This window comes from Dendrobates tinctorius, unplaced genomic scaffold (assembly GCF_039654945.1).
Source record: "Dendrobates tinctorius isolate UK_male_01 unplaced genomic scaffold, ASM3965494v1 ptg000079l, whole genome shotgun sequence".
In the NCBI taxonomy this organism is placed as follows: Eukaryota; Metazoa; Chordata; class Amphibia; order Anura; family Dendrobatidae; genus Dendrobates; species Dendrobates tinctorius.
Genome location: NW_027361747.1, coordinates 19,089,212 through 19,106,080, shown reverse-complemented (window position 1 = coordinate 19,106,080; position 16,869 = coordinate 19,089,212). Strand labels below are relative to the sequence as shown.

Genomic DNA, 16,869 nt, shown 5'->3' with positions numbered 1-16,869 from the left:
AGCGCACAGCGGCGCCTGCGATCGGCGCACCCTATCTTTAGCACAGGGTGCGCAGATCGTGCGCAGGCCGTGCGCTAGTTGCGCTTTGACCTGCGCTGCGCACTTTTGACGGTGCGCCGTGCGCGCCAAAATCCGAAAAGTTTGATTTTGGCGCGCACGGCGCACCGTCAAAAGTGCGCAGCGCAGGTCAAAGCGCAACTAGCGCACGGCCTGCGCACGATCTGCGCACCCTATGCTAAAGATAGGGTGCGCCGATCGCAGGCGCCGCTGTGCGCTAGGAGGCGGCGCTACAAGCAAGGGGCGGGCACGCCGGGCAGAGAGCCGGCTCGGGGGCAGAGCTACCCCCGGCCGTGCGTGCGCTTAAAAAGCGCTAATGTGAAACCACCCTTACAGATAACCTTGGCCTGATCATGAGGATTTTGTTCAAAAAAGTGCCACACTGCACTCTTCCTACTTTGGCAGACATTTTGCGGCCTAGCACGCTGTGATGTTTTGACCCTCTGGACAAGCTGTCCAGCAACTCTTTTGATTTTTGGAACCTGTCTTTGGAGTGCTCCGGGCCTGCCAGATAACAGCTGTTGCGATGTTGATGTCTGCTGTGGATGCTCCTCATCTGAGCTATTGGAAGCAGCACCCTCTCCCCCAATGGATGCCAATCTGGGTCAACAACTGGGTCATCCATCACCTCCTCTTCAATGTCATGTGCACCTTCCTCTGTGTCACCGTGTATGGTGGTATAGTGTGCGGGAAGGGGCACCTGAGTCTCATCAGGGTCAGAATCTGGCTCTGTACACTGCGAGGACAATGTAGTGCTCTGAGTGAATGTACCAGCAGAATCATCTATCAGCGGCTGTGCATCAGTGCACTCCATGTCAGATTCATCTTGGCCTGGGTAATTCACCATTTCACTTGATAATCCAGGCATGGTATGTGAAAACAGCTCCATGGAGTAATCAGTAGTATGGCCTGCGTCATCCTTCAATCTTGGTTGGGGTGAAGGACACAAGGAAAGGTGTGGTTCATGAACATGAGCCTCCAATGATGACTCAGTGCTTTTACTTTTTACAACTTCAGAAGAGGAGGCGATAGAGCTGGAGGCTGAGTCAGCAATGTAAGACAAAACTTTTTCCTGATGCTCTGGCGTTAAAAGCGGTTTGCCAACTCCTAGAAAACTAAGCCTTCGAAGCCTTATGGAGCCAGACGATGACGCAGGCTCAACACCTCCTGCATTCGGTCCTATTTTGCTTTTGCCACTTCCATCAGATCCACCACCAACAAGATCATTACCAGCTGCAAACCCCCGCCCAATTCCACGGCCTCTTCCACCAGCCTTCCTCATTTTTGGTAGAAATGTAGACAAAATCCAACAAACTATATAGTAATGTAAAACAAGGTACAAGGTGTCTATAGGACAGGGGAGATTTAGATTTTCTGCAGACACTTGTGGACACTGGACACTTGGATTGTGTGAGGCCCACTGAATATCACAGCGCTATGTCACAGGCTCAATGGCACAGGTGTGAAAAAAGTGACTACAGGATAAGGGAGATTTTGAATTTCTGCAGACACTTGTGGACACTGGACACTTTTGGATTGTGTGAGGCCCACTGAATATCACAGCGCTATGTCACAGGCTCGATGGCACAGGTGTGAAAAAAGTGACTACAGGATAAGGGAGATTTTGAATTTCTGCAGACACTTGTGGACACTGGACACTTTTGGATTGTGTGAGGCCCACTGAATATCACAGCGCTATGTCACAGGCTCGATGGCACAGGTGTGAAAAAAGTGACTACAGGATAAGGGAGATTTTGAATTTCTGCAGACACTTGTGGACACTGGACACTTGGATTGTGTGAGGCCCACTGAATATCACAGCGCTATGTCACAGGCTCGATGGCACAGGTGTGAAAAAAGTGAATTGTAGAATTGGGCAGAATAGGAATCTCCCTAGAGTGTAGGTCTGTAAGAACGGAACAAGTCCTCCACTTATCCTTCCACAGTGACACACAGATAGCTTCACTGTGGCTGTGATAACAGCCGTTACACGGTACTGTGTGAGGAGCGTACACTGCTGTATGGTGTGAATAAATGCACGCTCAGTACCTTAGCAGGACAAAAAAAAAAATTGGGATTGCTTTTAAAAAAGCAGTTTGCAGAGCAGTGGGGAAACAGCAATGCAGCTGTCAGGAAGCCTTAGAAGGCAGCCTAACAACCAACACCGCTGATCCACCACAATATAGCCTCCCCTTGCACTGCACACACAGTGACTGGTGTGTTGTACAGGCAAAATCGCTAGCAGCAGAAGCAGTTTTTTTGTCTTCTTCCCTGCCTAACGCTCTCCCTACAGAATCAGCAACCTCTCCCTATGCTAAGATCGGCAGAAGTAAGATGGCGGTCGGCGTGCACGCCCTTTTATAACCCCTGTGACGCCCACCAAAGCAAGCCAATCACTTGCATGCCCTTCTGAAAGATGGTGGTGACCCCTGCCTATGTCATCACATTGCCCACAGTGTTCGTGGATCCTGATTGGCTGAAAAAGAGCGCTAAACAAACTTTTGAAACGCGACTTTGGCGCGTAACTCGCCGACCTCGTGGCCGACCTCATCCTAGGGTCGTGTTTCGTTTCATGAAACCCGACTTTGCCAAAAGTCGGCGACTTTTGAAATTGTTCGACCCGTTTCGCTCAACTCTAGTGGTGACTTTTTAAAGGCAATCCGGTTCCATGAAGAAATGGAGAATTTGGTTGGTGGATCTGTGCCGGGACTTTTAGAAGTTGTCCTCAGTGATACGTTCCTGGACATTCACAGATGCCTTCTTAAATGTACCTCTCCTGTTCTGGAAAAATTACAGGATTACACCAGTGTAACAGACATAGAAAGGCATGAACATCACAGTGTAGATATGAGCGAGAAGCACCCAACAAAGCGAAGATCTGAAGCTCCGAGATCACAGATGGATGCTGCTTCTTTTGTATCCTTGAGCCAAGGCAACAGGCTGTTCATAAATGATGGCTCTGGAGTAGTCAATCAGCAGTGTAAAGTAACACATGGGTTAAGTACAGATCCGGTGTGGAATTTACAAGGGTCTAAACGGACAAAGCAAACTCCATCTTCTGAGAAGCTAATGACCCTACAGGAAAGATGGGCATCAGACACGGGTAAATGTGTAGACGCATCACCTCTCCTTGTTGTATCATCTGACAAAGACTCGGCAAGGACTGTGTACATTGGCTCCCATTCACATAGACTGCAAGCTCTTCAGCTGGACACTGGGGCAATTGTGTGGGAGAGAATCCTTGGAGATCGTATTGAATCTTCGGCCGCTGTGTCTAAATGTGGAAATTTTATCCTTGTAGGTGAGAATAGGATGAAGCTTGCCATTAAGATTAGTCAACACCGGCAGGGTACTTTATTATATTCACAGCTCTGGAATTGAATGTCTGTAGTGTATAAAGCCATTTATTTAATTGTATAGAATTTAAAGGGCATCTGCAGCTTCAGAAAACTTTTCACTTGTCAGAAGTCGTGATCGGTGGAGGATTGGTTGCTGAGACCCCTGCTAGTCGCTAAAGCTAAGGGGCAGAAGCACTCACAATGAGTATTGCCCTCATCCAACACAGAACATGGGCTAATAGAGGAATATATATTACACTGTCTAGAAGGAAAGTCTGTTTTCCCATGATGGCCAAAAAGAGCACAGTAAAGGTTACATGGCGGCCATTTGTCTTTAGATTTTGGACTGGCTTTTAAAGGGGTCCAGTGCTGAGGACCCACTTCTGTATGGATTAATAGGCGATATGGACACAGGTGGTCTTAATGTGATACAATAAAAAGGGCTATCTGTTTCTAAGGAAGTCATGGAGCAGCCAAAATGGGAACCATTAGACACTCCCTTAGGGGTTGTAGTCCAGCTCCCCCTGGTGATACGCCTCCATATTCCTTCAGTTATACAGAAATATCTCTTGTTTCCATTTGACATTCTAGGAAAGAGGAGTGATATTTAGTAAAATCCACATTGGTTGTCCTCTTGTTTTGATGGGAAATAAACTAAAGGTATGTTCACATCACGTTTTAGCCACACATTCATGCCTCCATTGTGGGTTCTGTCTGAACTCCAAAAATCAAGACTCTGATGTGCCCCCAATGAAGCCATAACGTTGTATGTTTTTTCTGTCATGTCCATCTTTAAAGGGGCATTCCCATCTTATACATTAATCACTTCTCCATAGGATATGCCGTGAGTGTAATAGATGCTTCACCACAAGGACCTTCTCCTATCTTCAGGACCTTCCCCTATTGAGGGGTGCTATCAGGTGGTCTGGTTCCCATTCAGTTGAAGCATGTCACGGGCCACCTACTCAAGAAAGACAGGAGAAGGTCCTGATGGTGAGCTCCACATCTATTACACATTCATGTCCTAACCTGTGGACATATCGTTAATGTGTGAGATGTGAATACCCCTTTGAAGGGAGTATCTCTGTGTAATAACCCCTCCCCCAAACTGTTCATATGGTCATGTTTCTTTCTGAAAATTTAGTTTCATTCACTGATGAAATCTGTTGCTCCCTGGCTGCAAAATCATTGTTTTAATTTATTTGTAAATGAGGCTTAAGTGCCCTGGGAGTATGAAAGCACTTCCCAAGGTCCTGCCTCCCTGTTATGTATTTCCCACCCAGGCCCACCTTCCTCTGCTGACTTACGGCTCATATAGCTCTGTAGTCAAGCTCGTGGGCTGTCAGTCAATCAGAGGAAGGAGGTGGGGCTATGTGGGGAATAGAGCTAATGAGGCAGAGGCTTGGGAGGTGCTTTTATATTCCCAGAGCAGTTAAGTCTTATTCGCGTTTGAATTGAAACAACAGCTATTTTAAAATAATATATATATTTTTAGGGCAGATCCGCTTAAAAAAAAAAAAAAAAAAAAGTCACAATAGTCCTCTAAAACACTTGGCGTTTTCCACTATAGGTCTTCAGAAACACAAACTCCTGGTAGAGACAAAGAAAGTGCATATCCCTTCTTTGAAGCAAATCCTGATGTAATCTTCTTCAAGCAAGGCACTGTTCAATCAGAAGGCTGCAAAAAAAACCCACAATTTATGAAAATCTTAAAAAATGGCCAGTTTATAAAGCAATTTCACAAGAAATTGCTTTGAAAATCTGAAACAACTCGTGGAAAAAAATTGCAAGTTTTGACTTTTTCACACTGGCTGCTCCCAGCGGAGCTGGAGTTGGATGAGGATGTGACTCCACGGCTTGTCTAATTCATGACAGGTTCCTGACAGGAGTAAGACTTCTGCCATGGTGAACGGAGCCGCATGCTTCTTAATTACAGTAATCAAGAGTGTTTGACAAATGGCGTGTACCTCCATGTGATATGCCGGAGGTCTTACAGTCAGGGACTGGAGTAGGATTTCTGACATAATTTACGCTACAGCTCATCATGAATTAGACAAGCCGCCTCTTAATGAATCCGGAGCGCCTGACTGACCAACTACTGCCGGTCTTGATACGCAGAGGTCTCTGTCTGCACATAGACTAATATTCCCAGCTGTGACTATATAGGAAATAATGGCTGCTGATACTTTGAGTAGGGGACCGCACCTAAAATGTACAGTTTTTTTCCTACTGGTCTTTTCATGATAATATTACGCGTTTTTATTTTTAAGGAAGAGATGAAGTGTTGGTTATTAGTAAGTAGCTGTGGTCTCTTTGCAGGCTGCTATGACGGCCGTTTCTATGTGCTGAGGAGGAGAACTGGGGACATGCACTGGATCTTTACCACCGGCAATGCTGTGAAGAGCTCCCCTGCCGTAGATCCCACGTCCGGGCTGGCATTTATCGGGTCCCATGATCAGTACTTGTATGCCCTGGACGTTGAGGTAGGGATTGATGAATAGTTCTTCTGAAATAGTTTTATTTAAGTTTAATTATTGTCATGATGACACAAGAGCTGTCCTGTAAGGGATCTGTAGATTTACTGGTTTTTATTCGTATGTGTTGTATACAGTGGATAGCACTGTTGTTTTGCACCACGGTGACTCGCAGGATAGCAGTGAACTCTAGATAGGGCAGCATGGTGGCTCGGTGGTTAGCCCTGTTGTTTTGCAGCATGCTGGCTCAGTGGTTAGCCCTGCCGCTTTGCAGCATGCTAGCTCAGTGGTTAGCCCGGTTGCGTTGAAACATGATGGCTCAGTGGTTAGCCCGGTTGCGTTGAAACAGGGCTGCTTTGTTTTGGGTTTAAGAAAACCCCACAAATGTCAGTGAAATAACTTGCTGCTGCCAAATTTAATTTTCAGTTTTCTGAATATCAATATGTGGGTTTTTCTTGCTTTAACAGAAGGGTGCCAACAATTTTGTCAGTATGTGTAAATATTATCAATACTACTTTGTACTTTATTAGTTATTAAAAATTAATACGCTTAAAAAAAATGTCCTTTTTTTGTTTGTGGCTCAGTGCCTGGGATTCTGGCCACTACTGCATTCTATCATCAGTGGACAGACTCCAAGGAAAGGAGCACAGCGCTTGCAAGATCTTTGCTATAAGCCTTGTAAGTGGAGCTCTCAACCTGCCCTGACCCCTGGATCTCCCCAGCTTAAGTGCCCCCTTCACTCCTCCGATGCTTCAGAGGCAACTGTGCCCTCCTAGAAGCATGGAGAGTATGTAGCTCAGACCAGTGGCTCAACTATACTGCCGGTCCGAACCGTCAATCTTCTGGAACAAGCAGGAGGCAGAGCAGCGGTGGAATCTGGAAGATCAATGATGAGAAAACTCCTGAAAGTGATGACTATGAGTTGTTTTATTGCAGGTAAAGCAGTGTGCCTGGAAAGTTCATTGTGAGGGGGGAGCCGTGTTTTCTTCTCCTTGTCTGAGTACCAAGCCACATCACTTATACGTAGCAACACTCGGAGGACGACTGCTGGCACTTAACGCAGTGAGTACATGATTGTATCTAACATTTTCTTCTGGTTTTCTGGTAGGTGTGGGTAGACAAATTCCCTTACCTGGAAAATTGTGTTTAATTTTGTTCAAACCCAGTTATAAAAGTAATCTTAGTTGTGGCCAACTAGAATGAGAGCGCCCAGATACAGTGGGGAAAATAAGTATTTGAAACTCTGCCGATTTTGCAAGTTTTCCCACCTGCAGAGAATGGAGAGATCTGTAAGAGACCGAATCTAAAAATCAGAAAATCACATAGAATGATTTTTTAATAATTAAATTGCATTTTATTGCATGAAATAAGTATTTGATCACCTACAACCAGCAAGAATTCTGGGTCTCTCAGACCTGTTAGTTTTTCTTTAAGAAGCCTGCTGTGGCCAAGACCAAAGAGCTGTCTCTTTGTAGACTTGCACAAAGCTGGGATGGGCTATGGGACAATAGCAGCTTGGTGAGAGGGCAACAACTGTTGACACAATTATTACATAATTGAAGATACACAAGATGACTGTCAATTTTCCTCAGTCTGGGGCTCCATACAAGATCTCGCCTTGTGGGGTAAGAATGATTCTGATAAAGGCCAGGAATCAGCCCCGAACTACACACAAGGACCTGGTCAACGACTTGAAAAGAGAGACCACAGTCTCAAAGTTTACCGTTACTAAGATATTATGCTGTCATGGATTAAATCCTGCAGGGCACGCAAGGTCCCCCTTGCTCATGCCAGCACATGGCCAGGTCTGTTTGAAGTTCACCATTGACTATCTGAATGATCCAGAGAAGGCATGGGAGAAGGTTATGTGGTCAAAAGAGACCAAAATAAAACTTTTTGGTATTAACTCCTCATGCCGTGTTTTGAGGAAGATGAAGAATGCGTACAACTCCAAGAACTCCATCCCAACTGTGAAGCATGATGGGACAAACATCATACTTTGGGGGTGCTTTTCTGCAAAGGAGACAGGAATACTGCACCGAATTGAAGGGAGGATGGGTGAGTGTTGTGAATTCACTTTCTGGTCTACCTCTGGTTGCTGGTGAGGGTGGTGGTGCTGGTTTTATTGACAGAGGAGTCATGAGTTCTCTTTCCAGGCTCCCTCTGGTGGTTGCAGGAGGTAATGAAGCTGATCTAATTAACAGAGACCTGCCACCTGATAATGAGGACGACGACTGGACATCTGGAGTCTCTGACTGGATTTAAGACAGCCGACTCCCTCTGTCCATGCTGGTGATAGTTCCTGCCTCCTGAGGTTTTAGTTTACAGTTCAGTCCCTGCATTCTCAAGCTAAGTGTTCTTTGCTATTGTTCACATTTGATTTGGTTTTGTCTATTCAGTTTTGTGCGCTCAGCCAGCCCCGGCTGGGGCTGTGCTGAATTTCCATCTTTATGTTACTGTTTGTGCCAGGTTGCTTTTTGTCCCTTATTAGATTGGCCTCTTTTTGCTCTGTTTTCAGAATATGCCAGAGTGCTGATATAGTGGGTGAAGTCTAGTGACTTCAGGGTTTTTTTTGCTATCAGAAGTGTTGGACATTTTTGCAGGGTTTTTTGGCATGATTGCAAACAGCATCTTTCTTTTCCTGTCCTTTCTAGTTAGTGTGGGCCCCATCGTTTGCTCAGCCTATTTTCCTACCTGTGTTCGTGTTTTCATGTTGTCTCACCGACAATATATGTTTGGGGGCTGTCTATTCCTTTGGGGTCTGCTCTTGGGCAGTTTAGATTTCCCCTTTTCTTGCTTTAGGCTTATTTAGTCTTCCGGCTGTGTCGAGGTGTCTAGAATCATCGTAGGTACGCTCCACGGCTACTGCTAGTTGTGTGGATAGGATCAGGGGTCTGCAATCCGCTTAGTTACCAACCTCTCTGGCTTTCTGTGGCTTAGCTTGGTCTTGTTTTCCTCCTCGGTGACCCAATCATAACAGAATCACCAATCTAAACTGCAGACTCTAGGGTACTCAAAAGCAAGAAAGAATTGTAAAAAAAAAACAAAAAGTGTCAGAATTTTTATTTTTTTTATATATATGTATTTTTTCCTCTTTTTCTCTGGGGCCGTAAGAGGATTTTTTCTTTAATGGAGATTAAGCAATTGTCTGATCGTGTTGAGCAGCTTGCTGCTGAAGTGCGGGGAATTTCCGCCTATCTCGCGCAATCATCTGCTGTTGAACCAAAAATCCCTACTCCTGATGTGTTTTCTGGGGATCGGTCTAAATTTTTGAATTTTAAGAATAATTGTAAATTATTTCTTGCCTTGAAGCCTAACACATCGGGGAGCTCTGTGCAGCAGGTTAAAATTGTCATCTCCTTGCTGCGCGGCGATCCCCAGGATTAGGCTTTTTCTCTGACACCTGAAAATCTTAGTCTGACTAATGTGGACGCATTTTTTCAAGCCTTGGGGTTGTTGTATGATGAACCTAATGCTATTGATCAAGCTGAGAAAACCCTATTGGCATTGAACCAGGGTCAGGATTCTGCAGAGGTACACTGTCAAAAATTCCGAAAGTAGGCAGTCCTTACTACATGGAATTGATGGTGCCTTGGCAGCTCTCTTTCGGAAGGGTTTTTCAGAAACCGTAAAAGATGTTATGGTGGGATTTCCTGTTCCCTCTGGTCTTGATGATTCTATGTCATTAGCCATTCAAGTTGATAGGCGTTTACGTGAACGTAAAACTACACGAGAGGTGTTGCCGCCTTTTAAACAAACATCTGAACCCATGCAATGTGATAGGGTTTTGTCTAGGGCGCAACATCAGGAGTTTAGAAGGCGTAATAAGCTGTGTTTTTTCTGTGGAGACGCTTCTCATATTATTTCTGTCTGCCCTAACCAAGAGAAACGTTTTGCACACACATTTGCTGTGGGCAGTGTATAACCTAAGTTCCTTTTGGCAATTACTCTGATCTGCTCCTTATCCACATTTTCCGCTAAGGCTTTTGTAGATTCAGGAGCAGCTTTGAATCTGATGGATTTGGATTTTGCTAAACATTGTGGTTTTTCCATGATATCTCTGCGGAAGCCTATTCCTTTGAGGAGTATTGATGCTACTCCTTTGGCGGAGAATAAACCTCAGTTTTGGACCCAGGTGATAATGCGGGTCGCCCCAGACCACCAAGAAAATTGTAAATTTTTGGTGCTGCACAATTTGCATGATACTAATGTTCTGGGTTTTCCCTGGTTGCAAACTCATAATCCAGTTTTGGATTGGAAATCTGTGTCTGTGGTGAGTTAGGGTTGTCAGTGTGTTCTTAGTGACACTCCTGTTTTCTCCACCTCTCCTCAGTCTCATGATATTCCTGATTATTTGACTGATTTTTCTGATGTATTTAGTGAGAGTAAGTCTGCGTCTTTGCCTCCTCATAGGAGTTATGACTGTGCAATTGAGTTGATGCCCGGGTGTAAATTTCCCAAGGGTCGGCTTTTCAACTTCAATCGGTACCCGAACATGATGCTATGCGATCTTATATCAAGGAGTCGTTGGAGAAGGGTCATATTAGACCATCCTCTTCACCCTTAGGTGCTGTTTTTTTTTTTGTGACCAAGAATGATGGTTCATTAAGGCCTTGTATTAACTATTGTTCCCTTAACAAAATTACGGTTAAATATCAGTACCTGTTACCCCTGATTTCTGATTAATTTTCCAGAGGTAAAAGTGCCTGCTGGTTTACCAAGCTTGACCTCGGGGGCGTATAATCTTATTCACATCAAGCACGCGGATGAATGGAAGACGGCGTTTAATACTCCGGAGGGACATTTTGAGTACCTGGTGATGCCTTTTGGGCTCACTAATGCCCCTTCTGTCTTTCAATCCTTTATGAATATTTTCCAGGACTTTGTGGATAAGTTTTTGATCATCTATCAGGATGATATTTTGATCTTTTCCAGTGATTGGGATTCTCATGTGGAACATGTCCGGACTGTGTTCCGGATTTTGAGGGAAAATTCCCTGTAAAGGGATCGAAATGCCTCTTTAGTGTACAGAGGATTTCATTTTTGGGATTTATTTTGTCTCCGTCGGCTATTGAAATGGACCCATGCAAGGTACAGGCCATTTATGATTGGGTTCAGCCCACTTCTTTGAAGGCTCTCCAGAAGTTTTTGGGTTTTGCTAATTTTTATCATAAATTTATAGGTAATTTTTCTAGTATTGTCAAACCACTGACTGATCTGACCAAGAAGGGCGCTGATGTGCTGAATTGGTCTCCAGATGCTGTCTCAGCATTTCAGGAGCTTAAGCGGAGATTCACTTCTGCTCCGATTCTGCGGCAGCCTGATGTCTCACTTCCATTTCAGGTGGAGGTAGATGCTTCTGTGATTGGTGCAGGAGCTGTTTTGCCCCAAAAAGATCCGGTGACTTCTAAAATGAATCCCTGTGCCTTCTTTTCTGGAAAATTCTCCCCATCTGAACGTAACTATGACGTGGGGAATCGGGAATTGTTGGCCATGAAATGGGCATTTGAAGAGTGGAGACACTGGTTGGCGGGAGCTAGACATCAAGTTGTGGTCCTCACCGACCACAAGAATTTGATTATCTTGAATCGGCCAAACGCTTGAATAGTAGACAGGCTAGGTGGACCTTGTTTTTCACGCTTTTTAATTTTGTGGTCTCTTTTCTTCCGGGCACTAAGAATGTTAAGGCAGACGCTCTTTCTAGGAGTTTCTTTGCTGATTCTCTTATTGTGACCGAGCCTACTGCCATCCTAGGTGAGGGGGTAGTTCTTTCTGCCATCTCGCCCGATTTGAGACGCGCCCTGGAGGAATTTCAGGAGGACAAACCTGAGCGTTGTCCTATGGGAAAGTTGTATGTTCCTGACCAGTGGAGGAAGAGAGTGATGTCTGAAGTTCATTGCTCCGCATTGGCTAATCATCCAGGTATTTTTGGTACCAGAGATTTGGTGAGTCTGTCTTTTTGGTGGCCTGCCTTATCTCGTGATGTCAGGAATTTTGTGCAGTCCTGTGGGACTTGTTCTCGGTCTAAACCCTGTTCTTCTAGTGGGTTGTTGATGCCCCTGCCGGTGCTCAAGAGGCCATGGACCCATATCTCAATGGATTTTATTTCTGATCTTCCTGTCTCTCAGAGAATGACTGTTATCTGGGTGATTTGTGATAGATTTTCTAAGATGGTCCATCTTGTACCACTCCCAAAGTTGCCATCTTCTTCAGAGTTGGTGTCCTTGTTTTTACAACAGGTGGTTCGGTTGCTTGGGATTCTTGAGAACATTGTGTCGGACAGAGGAGTCCAGTTTGTTTCCAGATTCTGGAAAGCTTTTTGTTCCAATCTGGGAATTCAGTTATCTTTCTCCTCTGCGTTTCATCCTCAGACCAATGGGCAGACTTGGCCGAATTCGCGCTAAACAATAGAGCTAGTTCTGCCACTTTGATGTCGCTCTTTTTCTGTAACTTTGGGTTTCATCCTCGATTTTCTTCAGGGCAAGTGGAATCTTCAGCCTGCCCAGGTGTGGACACTGTGGTAGAGAGAATGCAGCAGATTTGGGACCAAGTGGTGGATAAGTTGTCCCTCTCTCAGGAAAAGGCCCAGCGGTTTTCCAACCGGCATAGGACCATTGGTCCCCAGTTTAAAGTGGGTGATATGGTTTGGTTGTCGTCAAAGAATATTTCTATGAAGGTGGCGTCTCCAAAGTTCAAGCCAAGATTTATTGGACCTTATAAGATTTTGGAGATTCTTAATCCTTTTTCTTTTCGATTGGCTCTTCCAGTTACATTTAAGATCCATAACGTGTTTCAGAAATCTCTGTTGAAGAGGTTTGTTGAGCCAGTAGTTCCTATGGCGGCACCTCCTGACCCTGTATTGGTTAAAGGCAATGTGGAATATGAGGTAGAGAAAATATTGGATTCTCGTTTGGCTAGACGGAGACTCCAGTACTTGGTCAAATGGAAGGGTTATGGCCAGGAAGATAATTCTTGGGTCTCTGCTTCTGACATTCATGCCGATAGATTGGTTTGTGCTTTTCACCGGGCCCATCCTGATCTGCCTGGTGGCGTGGATGAGGGTTCGGTGACCCCTCCTCAAGGGGGGGTACTGTTGTGAATTCACTTTCTGGTCTACCTCTTGATGCTGGTGAGGGTGGTGGAGCTGGTTGTATTGACAGAGGAGTCGCGAGTTCTCTTTCCGGGCTCCCTCTGGTGGTTGCAGGAGGTAATGAAGCTGATCTAATTAACAGAGACCTGCCACCTGATAATGAGGACGACGAATGGACATCTGGAGTCTCTGACTGGATTTAAGACAGCCGACTCCCTCTGTCCATGCTGGTGATTTTTCCTGCCTCCTGAGGTCTTAGTTTCCAGTTCAGTCACTGCATTCTCAAGCTAAGTGTTCTTTGCTATTGTTCACATTTGATTTGGTTTTGTCTATTCAGTTTTGTGTGCTCAGCCAGCCCCGGCTGGGGCTGTGCTGAATTTCCGTCTTTATGTTACTGTTTGTGCCAGGTTGCTTTTTGTCCCTTATTAGATTGGCTTCTTTTTGCTCTGTTTTCAGAATATGCCAGAGTGCTGATAAAGTGGGTGAAGTCTAGTGACTTCAGGGTTTTTTTTGCTATCAGAAGTGTTGGATATTTTTGCAGGGTTTTTTCGCGTGATTGCAGACAGCATCTTTCCTTTCCTGTCCTTTCTAGTTAGTGTGGGCCCCATCGTTTGCTCGGCCTATTTTCCTACATGTGTTCGTGTTTTCATGTTGTCTCACCGACAATATATGTTTGGGGGCTGTCTATTCCTTTGGGGTCTGCTCTTGGGCAGTTTAGATTTCCCCTTTTCTTGCTTTAGGCTTATTTAGTCCTCCGGCTGTGTCGAGGCGTCTAGAATCATCGTAGGTACACTCCACGGCTACTGATAGTTGTGTGGATAGGATCAGGGGTCTGCAATCCGCTTAGTTACCAACCTCTCTGGTTTTCTGTGGCTTAGCTTGGTCTTGTTTTCCTCCTCGGTGACCCAATCATAACAGGTGAGGTCATGCATTGTGAGATTCTGTCAAGCAACCTCCTTCCCTCAGTAAGAGCATTGAAGATGGGTCGTGGTTGGGTCGTCCAGCAGGACAATGACTAAAAACACAGCCAGGATAACTAAGGAGTGGCTCCATAAAAAACATTGCGAGGTCCTGGAGTGGCCTAGCCAGTCTCCAGACCTGAACCCAATAGAAAATCTTTGGAGGGAGCTGAAACTCAATGTTGCCCAGTGACAGTCCAGAACCCTGAAAGGTCTGGAAAAGATCTGTATGGAGGAGGGGGCCAAAATCCCTGCTGCAGAGTGTGCAAACTTGCTCAAGAACTACAGAAAAGTCTGATCTCTAATTTCAAACAAAGGTTTCTGTGCCAAATATTAAGTTCTATTTTTCTATTGTATCAAATACTTATTTCATGCAATAAAATGCAAATTAATTCTATAAAAAATCATACAATGTAATTTTCTGGATTTTTTTAAGATTCTGTCTCTCACAGTTCAAGTGTACCTGTGATAACAATTACTGACCTCTCCATTCTTTGTAGGTGGGAAAACTGGCAAAATCTGCAGTGTATCAAATACTACTTTTTCTCACTGTAAGTATTTGATGCAAATACAGATTCTACTTTCTGTCCTCCTCCTCACCCGCCCAGCTACCCCGGAGCACCGCAGAGGCATCTGTCCTTTCACTAGTGCACTACTCTTCACACAGCATGTTTTATCATTCTCCGCTGCATCTTCCCCCATAAATCACTGTAAGAGAGGGGAACATGGTTTTGTGGACCCTACTGTGCTCTGCATTTTCAGCATTACAAGCAGGTCGTAAAAGGAATGGATCAATGGTCAGCACTGTTGCGTTGTAGCGACCACTGGGTCCTGGGTTCAAATCCCACCAAGGAAAACATCTGAAAGGAATTTGTATGTTCTTCCTGTGTTTTCGTGGGTTTCCTCCCACACTGCAAAGACATGACAGTGAAAATAATGTAAAGCGCTGTGGAATATGATGGCTCTATAGATGCAAGTACGATAAAATAAAAAAGCACTTAAGAAACTCACCAATAGCATGTTATAACTTGACCCTCTGAAGTGCACTGACAAATCTAGGTCTTCCCGTAACAAAGCAGCACATATGCGTTCAGCTGGCTGTAGAAATACTGTACAAATTTTAATAAGAATATTATTTTTATTTCTATGGCACTTACATTAATGTGGGTGAACCATGCAGGGGAGCATATATAAAGCTTCACGTGTCATCCACTGGTTATTACTCACTCTACTAAGGCACAGATGATGCTTCACTCACAAGAAGAACTGTTCCAAAAATATTCACAATGATGTTAGTTCAGTAATACACACTCTCATATTTGTATGAGGGTGTATATGTATATACAGTCATGTCCGAAAGTGTTGGCACCCTTGAAATTGTTCCAGAAGATTAATTTTCTCCTTCGCCTCATTGGGGGACACAGACCATGTGGTGTTAGGCTGCTGCCACCAGGAGGCTGACACTAAGTAATGCAAAGAAAGTTAGCTCCTCCTCTGCAGTATACACCCTCATGCTGGCTCCCAGAGAACCAGTTCTTGCTTAGTGTCCGTAGGAGGCACACGGGTCTGGTCTTCAGACCAAAAGCTCTTTTTAACATCATTTTTCAGTTTTCAACCGTTTACATTTTGCTTTTGATTTTTTCCATCAGACGAATGGGGCGATGGATGTTTTCAAGGGTTCGATCTCCCTGAACCATCAACAGGCGAGCACGGGGAGTGTCACCTTCCCGTAATCTTTCCTGCGACGTGGGATGCCATGCCTGGGCTTCTTTTTAGGGGTGACGGGTCCCTTAAAGGGCACCAATCTCCCCACACCCTTAATGGACGAGCACATGGAGTGTCGCCTCCACGTAACCTCTTCCGCAGCCAGGCCTAATGCCGGACAATCAGCCCTGTCCCATCCTAGGGGATTTAACAAACCCCTTGGATGTACAGAGACCCCCTTTTGGCGTCCACTGCAAAAATGGGAAAGGGGAATGGATTTGTGCTCACCAAAAATAGTCCTGTAAGCCGGTCGTGCCGATGGATCAAATGGCTGACCACCATGTGTAGCAAATGTAAGAAGAGAAGGAAGATCCGGCACTGAAGACTTGATAAAATCCACAGGAAACTGCACCACCACTGTTAAAGCCGATGATGCAAGGAGGCGGACAGCGAGGGCGCACGTTTGGAATCTTTTTGCATCGACGCCGAAAAAATTTAGCCCCCAACTTCGCCCACTGTGTAGGCTGCAACCCAGAAGCCGCACCCACACTATGGCGGCTCCGCCCACTTTTCTGGCGCTTCTCGGTCCCCCTCCCCTGGGTAACGCTCCCACTGGCTGCAAAGATTTAGGCCCCGGCTTGGGCCTATTCATGGAACAATCCAAGAGGCTTTGCCCACTAGATGACATCATGGCCGTGGCCCCCCCTGAACTGGCGCCTCTCACTCATTGCGAGACTTCGCCGCCCCAGCCCTCCCGGTGGCCATCTTGGTCCACCCGGCCGGCTTACACAGGGGCGACGGCCTTGCACATGACGCGGCACCAGGCAGTACCGGTGGCGTTTTTTTAAAGGGACACAACGAATCTGCAGAAGCGGCTGCTACATAAAGATAGCGATAATACAATGCGGCCTCCAGGAACCTCAGGGTCCGGGTAAGGAAGTTCTGCTCCCTTCCCCCTACAGTATCCCCCTGTAGTATTCCCCGGTCTTAAAGGCGCCATGACACCATGTCCCGGTCCAAGCTCCCAAAGGGTCTAATAAGACTATTAGTCTTCTTTACTTTGCAATGCCCGTGACCCCAAATGCGCTCATGAGCCCTCTGCCGCCACCAGTCCCAGTGTACCTAATTCCCCTGAGTGGGCTTCATCACTGTAGTAATACATGGCTTCTCTGGCCAAAGAGATTGAATCCCTCTGTGATCCCTCTGTGAATCGGAGCGTTAGCAGGACTGATATAAACGGATCCTCT

The 16,869-nt window shown here is 45.5% G+C and overlaps 1 protein-coding gene across 1 annotated transcript in view; it reads left to right on the top strand.

Moving 5' to 3' along the window:
* Positions 1–2,716: 2,716 nt before the first annotated feature.
* Positions 2,717–16,869, top strand: part of LOC141096816 (beta-alanine-activating enzyme-like) — a 62,985-nt gene continuing 48,832 nt past the window's right edge. Inside the window, exons 1-3 of the mRNA XM_073583662.1 lie at positions 2,717–3,358; positions 5,715–5,878; positions 6,806–6,931. Coding sequence (XP_073439763.1) covers positions 2,734–3,358; positions 5,715–5,878; positions 6,806–6,931 — 915 coding nt within the window. The 5' untranslated portion in view covers positions 2,717–2,733. The remainder of the gene's footprint in view (positions 3,359–5,714; positions 5,879–6,805; positions 6,932–16,869) is intronic.